We start from the raw sequence: 12,028 nt of genomic DNA, 5'->3' as shown, positions 1-12,028 counted from the left end.
ACAGAAAAACAGACCATTATATCTGGGGACTGTCACCACCAGCATGACTAGTATCCATGTGGACCCTACTACAGTTTAACCACCTCAGCTATAGACTACACCAGCATGACTAGTATCTATGTGGACCCTACTACAGTTTAACCAGCTCAGCTATAGACTACACCAGCATGACTAGTATCTATGTGGACCCTACTACAGTTTAACCAGCTCAGCTATAGACTACACCAGCATGACTAGTATCTATGTGGACCCTACTACAGTTTAACCAGCTCAGCAGTACCAGAGAGACTAAACCCAGGATAGAGGGGCTGAGTGAATGTGGTCTGGACTCTGTGGAGGAGGGTCATTGTGTCAGAGACACTGTAGAAGGACAGAGTACCTGCCTTGTGATCCAGGTACACTCCTACTCTGGAGGACTGAGGGCCTGATACTTTACTCTCAACATTATTGTGTCTGAAACAATAATCACCACTACAATACTGTAAACTCCAGGACTTGTTATTGTGTCCAAATATATTACCTCTCTCTGTTCTGCTGATGTCTTTATATGAGACTGCTGTATAAACATCACCTCTCCACTCCACCTCCCAGTAACAGCGTCCAGACAGACCCTCTCTACACAGAACCTGACAGTAGTTGGTAAATCTGTCTGGATGGTCAGGATATGGTTGGACTTGGCGTGTAGTGGTCACCTTTCTGTTGCCTTCAGACAGAGAGAGGTATGTGCCTGCTGTGTTTGGGTCCAGTGTGAGCTGACAGGAATCTGGGAAAAGAGCAGAGCAGAGACCAATGAGGGGAGTCAGAACAGTAAGTTAAGTCAGATACTGTATCTACCCTGTCTTTGATTAGAGCACAGCAGAGATCAAATCAGAGAAATATGAGGAGTCAGATAGATACCCAGTCTTTGATTAGATCTACTGTTGCTATATATTTCTAGAGGGATTGTTAGGAGTGTCAGTAAAAAGAGACTGTTAGTTACTTCACAATAAAGAGACTCACATTGTAACAACTGTTCTCTGGTCTTGGGCTCTGGAGGCAGTACAACATCCACTATATTCACTACAGACACACAAACACATTGACAGAGAGAGGGAATGTTATCATCATACCATATTCCACATGTATATGACTAGTAGGGAACTTTCAATGGTCTAAAGTTGATGTTCTTATTGTTTTCAACACACCTGTAGTGGAGATCTTGGTCCATTCTCCTTTAAGGAAGTCTTCTAGTTTCTCTCTCAGTTCAGACACAGTCTTACTCACATCTCCAAAGTACTGAAGAGGACGGACAACGATGCTGGGTAAGTCTGAATATACACTGATACTGGAGAGAGACTGATAACTCTGGAGAGAGAGAGAGGGACAGAGAGAGAGAGGGACAAATAGGGACAAAAAGAGAGAGGCACAAAGAGGGACAGAGAGAGACAGAAAGGGACAGAGAGAGAGGGATAGAGAGAGACAGAAAGGGAGAGAGACAGAAAGGGAGAGAGACAGAAAGGGAGAGAGACAGAAAGGGAGAGAGACAGTGAGAGGGACAGAAAGAGAGAGAGAGAGACAGAGCGAGAGAGAGAGAGAGAGAGAGACGGACAGAGACAGAGAAAGGGAGAGAGACAGAGAGAGAGCGGACAGAGAGAGAGAGGGACGGACAGAGAGAGAGAGGGACGGACAGAGAGAGAGAGGGAGAGACAGGGACAGAGAGACAGACAGGACAACAATGATTGAGATGAATAGTTCACATTAATTTAATATCACATGTAACAAGGCAGTTTAGTTACCTGGAGGAAATGGATGTGATCCTCTGTGTGTGAGAGCTGCTCCAGCTCAGTGCTTCTCTTCCTCAGCTCAGCTATCTCCTGCTTCAGTTGCTCCAGGAGTCCTTCAGCTTGACTCACTTGAGCCTTCTCTTGGGCTCTGATCAGCTCCTTCACCTCAGAGCTCCTTCTCTCAATAGAGCGGATCAGCTCAGTAAAGATCTGATCACTGTCCTCCACTGCTGCCTGTGCAGAGCGCTGTTAAGAGAGAGAGAGAGAGAGAGAGACAGAGAGAGACAGAGAGAGACAGAGAGAGAGAGTGAGACAGTAGGTAGTATAGGTCATATGTAGGGTTAGAGTTTTTGTACAGCACTTTGTGACATCTGCTGATGTAAAAAGGGCTTCATAAATACATTTGATTGATTGTTAGGTTCAGGGTATTTAAAGAGAAAAACTGTATGGGTTTATATCTCTCTTGCTCTTCCCTGTGGTCAGCTGTGGGTACTACATACCTCATAATCTGAGGTAGCAACTGTGTCAGAGCTACAAATCAATGAGCTCCACCTATCCATTTGGTTTACAACTAAGTGAACCTGCGCAGCATTCTCTCTATTTGATGCCTACGAACCAACAGATTTCAACAATTATCATATTACCCAGCAGCCATTTAGAAACAACAAATCTGTTTAAATCGGCCACATCTTGAAAAAGAGAACATGGACATACGTTTTGTTAAGGTTTTAAACCTTTTTCTGAAACAAAATATGGTTAAACATGTTTAACGTTTGATGTCTTTGCAGCAACCATCTGTTCTACTCACTAACACTGTAGGTCACTACAACGTGTAACCAGGTGAACAGTGAGCTTCCTCACCAAGTAGCTGTAACCTAGTTAATAATAAGTTACCTGAGGTAAACCTACAAGGTTAACACGGGCTGGTCTCATTGATAACAGTAGTGAAGCTGACATTGTGACGCAGAACAATGGACTGGGAATAGAACTTTCAGAAGGTGAGTTGGTGCCACAGTGTTCAATACAACTAATAGGAGCTGGCAGGGTGAAACATGACCTAAAATAAGACCTACTTTTTTTAAATACAACTAATAGGAGCTGGCAGGGTGAAACATGACCTAAAATAAGACCTGTTTTTTCAATATAACGAATAGGAGCTGCAGGGTGAAACATGAACTAAAATAAGACCTGTTTTTTCACGTATACTTCAAAACTACTGCAAACAGCTGGGACATATGGTAACATTATATAACTGGGCTCCTTGGAGGATGCAATTAACTAGTTTTATCAGTAAATGTGGTTAAAAATGGAGTGTCCAGCCTAGTCCTAGCCCCTGCTGCCGACTGGTCGCGGTTGTCTACCCTAAACAAACCCTTTGTACCACCCCTCCCCTGTTTAACCTTGAATTTTGTTAAGAAACAAACACGTGTCTACGAAAAGAGATACCCAGCCGAGAGCCATGAAACAAAAAACACTTGTAAATTGACCAAAACGAACCAAATCTTTACGGATCTGTTCGTCCGTAATAAACGGAGGCAGATTAGACACCACTACTCTTGTCGAAATCGGGACCAACACACCCCTCACAAAAATCATACTGGTAACTAGCCGGGCAACAAGACTCACCTTTTTCAATACCACAACCACCGCCTTGTTCATTCTGGATACAGAGTGTATATGTTCCGTTCCCACCTGTTTGCCGACCATGATCAATAATTCCTCAACACCATTCTCCAGAACGCACCTGAATAGACAGCGTTTCTTCTCCACTCGGTTGAGGCCATCACTCCGCCCAAACAAACTTCCCTACTCCCCCCTCAACTCTAACCGATAAACAGTGAAACGAATAAATAAACCCTTAACAACTGGATAATACATTTGGAAAATACGCAAAAAGAATAGTAGCCCTCCTCAGGAACCACAAAACCCTTCTTCTTTTATGTTATATTGGCGGTCCGCAAACCAACGTTAAAGGTGCATGGTGCCACCTACTGTGCTGGAGTGTGTTCAATCACGGTTTACACCATTTCTAAATCCTCCTATCTAACTCAGTACTTCTGAGAAAATAAAAAAGAGCCCTACTAACTTCTAATAGACCCTCCCCCATCCCCCAAATCCCTTCCAACCCCCCCAACCCCATCCAACCTCAATAACCCTACACTTCAATCTTTCCCTCTCTTCAACATCCTTACAACAATATAACAACACATGCTCCACCGTTTCATTGACAATACCCTCCAGACACAAACCATTCACATGCTGCCAACCAGATGTAAGGACCAGTTCAATGTACAATGTCCTAAGCACAATCGAGTAAACACCACCTCTTCCTTCCTATTCTGACCTTTGAACCTTGGTCCACCGACCTTTAGAGGACATATAAATGCCGTCCCTTGTGCCCAGAGTCCCCATCTCTTCTGCCACACAACTGGTCTACAATTTCATTCCCTTCCACACCTGAATATGCTGGGACCCAGCAGAATATCACTACTACACCCATTCTCTCATTTCTCCATAATAACATTGACACCTACAACTGTCCAACCAAAACCACTGCCTTGTCTACTAGTATATTCCCAACAGTCATCTAGAACAGTAGCAGTGGGATGCTCAACCTCACAGCCTTGCAACCCAGTAAGATAATGACAATTTATTACGTCGTATACCCAAAGGCATCTCACCTGCCTCCACTAGTAAGACACGTACAGATATTGATTTAAATGCACCAATACATATCCTTAAAGCTATATACTGGATTCTGTCCAGCTTAAGTCTTTGCTGCTGTTCCATAAACTATACACCCGTAATCAATTGTCGTCCTGATCAGAGCTCTATAAATATCCATCAACGATTGTCTGTCAGCACCCCATTCATAACCAGAGACCAACACAACCAACTACCACGAAAGTGATGGAATGAGAGAGAGACATCGTTACAACACTGTACATAGACATAATATAACGTTTCATCTTCTTTGGAGTTTAATAACGGCGGTTGGCATCCAATATGTTGAATTACCGCCCCCAACTGGACAATAACAAAAATCTATTTTACTTTGTGATACAAAATGAGAAAAGGGGAAAGGAACATTTAACAAAATAATATATATAATACTGAAAAACACCTTTCCAACTAACCCTACACTCATTAAAAACCCACTACCCCATTCCACTACTTTGACCCTATCTGCTCCTGCACCATGCCAACTAACCCTACACTCATTAAAAACCCTACTACCCCATTCCACTACTTTGACCCTATCTGCTCCGGTACCATGCCAACGACCTGGGAGGACGGGACACCACCACTCAACACACCCTGGAACTCTTCTGAAGTCAAATCTCATATGACCAAATACTTCTCTGCAGCTGCCACCACAACATCTATTTTCTGTGATTTACATTCCATTTCTGCGGTACAGTTGATAACCATTGCTTTGAACTCTAAGAAGCCAACCTTACTGAAGCATATATCACTCGTTGGCCTATCACTCTGTGCTGGCACAGATCTACTACTCACAGGGATCCTCTCAGGATCCCTCACCCTTGACCCATCCTCCTCTACTTTCTTCACTACCTCAGCATACGCCACCTTCTGCATGACTCTGACTCTAGCCACCTCAACCTGCCTCTCTCTCACCAGACACCTCTGATCCCCGGCAACATGGACACCCCTACAGTTGACACACACAACCTTATCCACTGAAACTACACAATCCTCTATCCCATGACCTCCTGCACACTTCCCACATCTTGTAATCTCCCTCCTACAAACTGCTGCAACATGACCATAAATGTTGCACCTGTGTAACGGCCATCGGAAGAGAGAGTAGACCAAGGTGCAGCGGAGTTAGTGTTCATCTTCAGGAATTTATTAAACAACGTGAACACTATACAAAAACAAGAAAACCGACAGCCAAACAGTACTGTCAGGTGCAAACAGGAAACAGAAACAATCCCCCACAAAACCCAAAGGAAAAACAGGCTCCTTATGTGTGACTCTCAATCAGCAACAATGAACTACAGCTGTGCCTGATTGGGAGCCACACACGGCCCAAAACAAAGAAATACAAAAACATAGAAAAATTAACATAGAACGCCCACCCAATGTAACACCCTGGCCTAACCAAAATAAAGAACAAAAACCCCTCTCTATGGCCAGGGCGTTACAGTACCCCCCCCCAAAGGTGTGGACTCCGGCCGCAAAACCTGACTCTGAAGGGGAGGGTCTGGGTGGGCCTTCTTACGGCGGCAGCTCAGATGTGGGACGTGGCCTCCACTCCACTCTCGGCGTCGCCCACTTAGGTGGCACCCCTGGCCGCGCCGGAGGACTGGTAGGCGACCCTGACTGCGCCCGCCTGGCGGGCGATTCTGGCTGCGCCCGGCTGGCGGGCGACCCTGGCTTCGCCCGGCTGGCGGCGTCCCTGGCTGCGCCCGGCTGGCGGGCGACCCTGGCTGCGCCCGGCTGGCGGGCGACCCTGGCGGCTCCGGGCTGGCGGGCGGCCCTGGGGGCTCCGGGCTGGCGGTTGGCCCTGGCGGCTCCGGGCTGGCGGGCGGCCCTGGCGGCTCTGGCCCAGGATTCACCAGGCTGGGGAGACATGAAGGAGGCCTGGCCCTGGGCGCAGGCACAGGACTCACCAGGCTGGCGGGCGACTCTGGCGGCTCCGGGCTGGCGGGCGGTTCTGGCAGCTCTGGCGGCTCTGGCGGCTCTGGCCCAGGATTCACCAGACTGGGGAGACATGAAGGAGGCCTGGCCCTGGGCACAGGCACAGGACTCACCAGGCTGGGGAGACATGAAGGAGGCCTGGCCCTGGGCGCAGGCACAGGACTCACCAGGCTGGCGGGCAGCTCTGGCGGCTCCGGACAGGCGGGCGGCTCTGGCGGCTCCGGACAGGCAGGCGGCTCTGGCGGCTCCGGACAGGCGGGTGGCTCTGGCGGCTCCGGACAGGCGGGCGGCTCTGGCGGCTCCGGACTGGCGGGCGGCTCTGGCGGCTCCAGACTGGCGGGCGGTCTGTCGGCTCTGGACTGGCGGGCGCCTCTGGCGGCTGCGGACTGGCGGGCGGCTCTGGCGGCTCCGGACTGGCGGGCGGCTATGGCGGCTCCGGACTGGCGTGCGGCTCTGGCGGCTCCAGACTGGTCCTAGGAGGAGGCACAAGACTGACCAGGATGGGGAGACCCACTGGAGGCCTGGTCCTAGGAGGAGGCACAGGACGGACCAGGATGGGGAGACCCACTGGAGGCCTGGACCGAGGAGGAGGCACAGGATAAACCGAGCTGTGGGGGAGCACTGGAGATATGGTACTTAGGCTATTTACCCACACTCCAGGCTGAATGCCCACTTTGGCCCGGCATGGGCGGAGCGCAGGCATTGGGTGAACTGGACCCTCCCAGCGCCCTGGAGACACAGTGCGCAGAGCCGGTGCAGGATAACCTGGACCGAAAAGGGGCACTGGAGACCAGACGCGCTGAGCCGGCACAATCCGTCCTGGCTCGATGCCTGCCCTCGCATGACACTTGCGGGGGGCTGGCCTATAGTGCACCGGGCTATGCATGCGCACTGGAGACACCATGCGCTTCACAGCATAACACGGTGCCTTACCAGTATCACACTGCCTGCCGTAAGCACGGGGATTTGGCCCAGAATTCCTTCCTGGTTCCGCCATACTCCCCGTGTGCCCCCCCAAAAAAATGTTTGGGGCTGCCTCTCGTGCCTGTCACGCTCCCTTGCCTCATACCAGCGCCTCTCCGCTCTCGCAGCCTCGATCTCCCACTGCGGGCGGCAATACTCCCCAGCTTGAGCCCATGGTCCTTTACCGTCCAATATCTCCTCCCATGTCCACGAGTCCTGAACGCTCTTCTCATGGTGCTGCTCCTTCCTCCGCTGCTTGGTCCTTTTCTGGTGGGGGATTCTGTAACGGTCGTCGGAAGAGAGAGTAGACCAAGGTGCAGCGGAGTGTTCATCTTCAGGAATTTATTAAAACCACTCTGGGCTAGGTGGGACGCTTGCCAGTGGAATCCCGTGGCGCGTTATTCAAATACCTTAGAAATGCTATTACTTCAATTTCTCAAACATATGACTATTTTACAGCATTTTAAAGACAAGACTCTCGTTAATCTAACCACACTGTCCGATTTCAAAAAGGCTTTAGAACGAAAGCAAAACATTAGATTATGTCAGCAGAGTACCCAGCCAGAAATAATCAGACACCCATTTTTCAAGCTAGCATATAATGTCACATAAACCCAAACCACAGCTAAATGCAGCACTAACCTTTGATGATCTTCATCAGATGACAATCTTAGGACATTATGTTATACAATACTGGAGGAGAGAAGTGAAATGGTATGTCTCCTCTGGTCAACAATACTCACCTTTAGAGATTCCACAGCCTGTTGCAGCTCTTTCAGCCTCTTCTCTCTCTCCTGGAATCTCTGCTGGACCTTCTGCTGACTCATCCCCAGCTGCCTCTGTGGAGAATCACTATTCAATGAGCTATCAAGCTTTATCTGTCCAGTATATCAATAGTATAGTAATGTGACATAGGGCCCATAGAATATAAGGATACAAATATTGAGGATGTGTCTGTGTGAAAATATATTATTATGAAGTCGTGAATGATTATAGTTTTAACAGAACACATATCAGGGCGCTGATTGGGTGTTTGATAAGGAATGATAATGGTGTTTGATAACAAATGATAATGAAGTTTGATAACAAATGATAATGGTGTTTGACTTGTTGATTTCTAGCTAGAAATATACTTATTCATGTTACCATACTATAACTTATTAATGACTTTACATGCATAAGGAATGAATATGTTGGGGTCAATGAAGGGTGGATAGGAACTTGGTGTTGGAAAGTTACTGAGAGAGACAAGAGGAAATGCTGAAATATTCTGTTCAAACATGTTATTGTTGAATATCAATGTTCCTAAAGAGGGAGACAAAGGGCAACTAGTTTCAGTTTCTGATAAGGCAAGCCAGCTGCAGAACTGGAGAGGAGCCAGGAATTCAACAGTCTAGTTAGTCTCTCACGCCTAGTATGAGATTATAAAAATATGTTCTTGTGTCTTTGTCTTTGCAGCTGTCTGAGCCAGTGGGTGAATAAACTTGGTTTGAGTCTTTAAAAAAACTGTGATAAATGTTTTGTTTTTTTTACCTTTATTTAACTAGGCAAGTCAGTTAAGAACAAATTCTTAATATCTTTTTAACCCCCTTTTTATAGTATCCAATTAGTAGTAGTTACAGTCTTGTCGCTGCAACTGGTCAGGAGATGTGAAGGTCAAGAGCCATGCGTCCTCCAAAACACAACCAAGCCACACTTGACACAACACACATCCAACCCGGAAGCCAACTGCACCGGAGGAAACACCGTGCAACCTGGTCAGCATGTACTGCACCCAGCCCGCCACAGGAGTAGCTAGTGTGCAATGAGACAAGGATATCCCTGCCAGCCTAACCTTCCCTAACCTGAACAACACTCAGCAAATTGTGCACCGCACCATGCTCCTCCCAGTCACAGCTGCAACAGAGCCTGGGCTCAAACCCAGAGTCTCTTGTGGCACAGCTAGCACTGCCTTAGACCCCTGTGCCACCCGGGAAGCCCATAGAAATTCTTATTTTCAATGACAGCCTAGGAACAGTGGGTTAACTGCCTTGTTCAGGGGCAGAACAACAGATATGTACCTTGTCAGCTCGGGGATTTGATCTTGCAACCTTTCGGTTACTAGTTCAATGTTCTAACCACTAGGCTATGCTGCCACCCTGGAATCTGGGTTAACATATCTATAAACTCAAGTTGTGTTCATATTTGTTCTGCCCTGGATTGATTTCACTTGAATGATCTCATATTCACACAGCCTTAGTTCCTACTGTATCATTAACTTCTTCGAGTTACCCTAGGATAGGGGGCGCCACAGCGCGGTTTGGAATAAAATCGTGCCCATTTTAAACGGCCTCCTACTCAATCTCAGAAGCTAGGATATGCATATAATTAATACTGGTGGATAGAAAACACCCTAAAGGTTCTAGAACTGTTTGAATGGTGTCTGTGAGTATAACAGAACTCATATGGCAGTCAAAACCCTGAGACCGATCGAAACAGGAAGTGGAATTCTGAATTGCGGACTCAACTTCAGCGCTGTGTCTATAAATCACACCGTGAGCAATGGTTCATTGAGCACTTCCTATTGCTTCCACACGATGTCCCCAGTCTTTACAAAGTGATTTGAGCCTTCTACAGTCAAAACTGAATGAATGAGACGCTGTGGAACAAAGTGACGTAGGGAAGGCCATCACCATTATGACGCCGGCGTCCCTCGTTGCCCCCACCTTTGGAAACGTTTTGCAAGACAAAGCAGCCGTTCCCATTGAATGCTATTGGATCTGTGGTCGAAAACGGCACGAAAGATTTATGTTATACAGCGTTTGACATGTTTGAACGAACCTAAATGACCAAAAAATACGTTTTAGTAAAACAGTTTGGCCGCGGACGACGCTAGTTCTGGTTTAGCTTTCAGAACGCGCTGACAAGAACACGCTATTGGGACATATTGGATTAACTTTTTCAAACGAAAATACATTTGTTGTGGACCTGGGATTCCTGGAAGAGCATTGTGATGAAGATAATCGAAGGTAAGGAAACATTTTCAAAAATATACAAATATATATTTCAGACGCGATTGTTCCAAGATGGCGCCGAACTGTAATGTTAGCCTATTTTTCTGAGTATCGCATCCCCTTTCATCGCAAAGTATGATTACCCAGTAAAGTTATTTTTAAATCTGACATGACAGGTGCTTTGAAGACATGTTAATCTTTAAATCTTAGATTGACAATATTACATTGTAAAAATGTTTTCGAATAGTAATTCAGTAAATTGTAGCGCTGTTTCAAATGACACATCTGAGGAGAAATAGTTAGTCAACGTTACGCACCGATGTAAAATGCTGTTTTTATATATAAATATGAACTTTATCGAACAAAAGAATGTATGTGTTGTATAACATGATGTCCTAGGACTGTCAACTGATGAAGATTGTCAAAGGTTAGTGCTGCATTTAGCTGTTTTTTGGTTATTTGTGATGCATGTGGTTGGTCGGAAAATGGCTATGTGGCTACTTTTACGATATACTCCTCTAACATAATGTAAAGTTTTCCTTTTCATGTAAAGCCTTTTTAAAAATCGGACAACGTGGGTCGATTCAGGAGAGGTGTATCTATAAAACGATATGAGACAGTCCTATATTTGAAAAAAAAATATATTAAATTTCGTTATGCTAATGTCATAGGAGTTTTTCGCTGGATGTCCGTCCCGCTCACGGGGGTTAATTCCTTGTTTATCAGACAGTCACCAACACCTTGTTCTGGTCTTACCTGTTTCTCATTCCTCTCTGCTGCAGCTGACACTGTATCATGGCCTTTATGCTCATCCATTGTACACAGCATACAGATACACTGCTGATCGGTAAGACAGTAAACCTCTAGCAGTTTGTCATGATGAGAGCAGATCTTCTCCTGTAGTTGTGCGGTGGCTTTGACCAGCTTGTGCTTCTTCAAAGCAGGAAATTCATAGTGAGGTTGGAGGTGAGTCTCACAGTAAGAGGCCAGACACACCAAACAGGACATGAGGGCTTTCTTCTTTCTGGTCCCAGTGCAGAAATCACACACCACATCTCCAGGTCCAGCATAGCACAGAGCAGGAGGGGGAGCAGCCTGGAGTCTTGTCTTCTTCAGTTCCTCCACCATATCAGCCAACATGTTATTTTTCCTCAGATTAGGCCTTGGAATGAAGGTCTCTCTGCACTGAGGACAGCTATAGACCCCTTTCAGAACATCTTGATCCCAGCAGCCCTCAATACAGATCCTACAGTAATTGTGTCCACAGGGGATGGTGACTGGTTCCTTCAGTAGATCCAGACAGACAGAACAACAGAACTGGCCCTGGTCCAGCAGAACTCCCTGCTGAGCCATTTTGATGGTTGTTCACTCTCACACAGACAGACGACACAGAGACTCAGATATGTTTTGTTTCCACAGAAGTTAGTTTTTGGAAGGTATGGACTTTCTGGTTCTGCCAGAAAGGTGAGTTTAGAGGGAGGGAAGGAGGGAGGGGTTAGAGGAAGGGAGAGAGAGAACTGCATGCAACATTGAGAAGGAGACAAAATATTTTAGTTCCTAGGTTAGGACCCTTAATATTAAATAGAGTGGTTAGAATATATAAAGGGTAACAGTTTCTATGAAGTACATATTCTAATTATTTTA

General features: G+C 46.5%; 1 protein-coding gene across 1 annotated transcript; it reads right to left on the bottom strand.

Moving 5' to 3' along the window:
- Window positions 1-254: 254 nt before the first annotated feature.
- On the bottom strand, window positions 255-11,787 carry LOC115191413 (tripartite motif-containing protein 16-like). Its single transcript, XM_029749269.1, has 6 exons — window positions 11,141-11,787; window positions 8,135-8,230; window positions 1,776-2,009; window positions 1,185-1,344; window positions 1,000-1,059; window positions 255-763 (listed from the first exon to the last, which is right to left on the bottom strand). Exons 1-6 carry the CDS (start codon window positions 11,735-11,737, stop codon window positions 255-257), a joined length of 1,656 nt encoding a protein of 551 aa, XP_029605129.1. The 5' UTR covers window positions 11,738-11,787.
- Window positions 11,788-12,028: the final 241 nt, after the last annotated feature.

This window comes from Salmo trutta, chromosome 4 (genome assembly GCF_901001165.1).
Source record: "Salmo trutta chromosome 4, fSalTru1.1, whole genome shotgun sequence".
NCBI lineage: Eukaryota > Metazoa > Chordata > Actinopteri > Salmoniformes > Salmonidae > Salmo > Salmo trutta.
The sequence above is the reverse complement of the archived record's forward strand: the minus strand, read 5'-3'. Positions and strand labels throughout refer to the sequence as shown.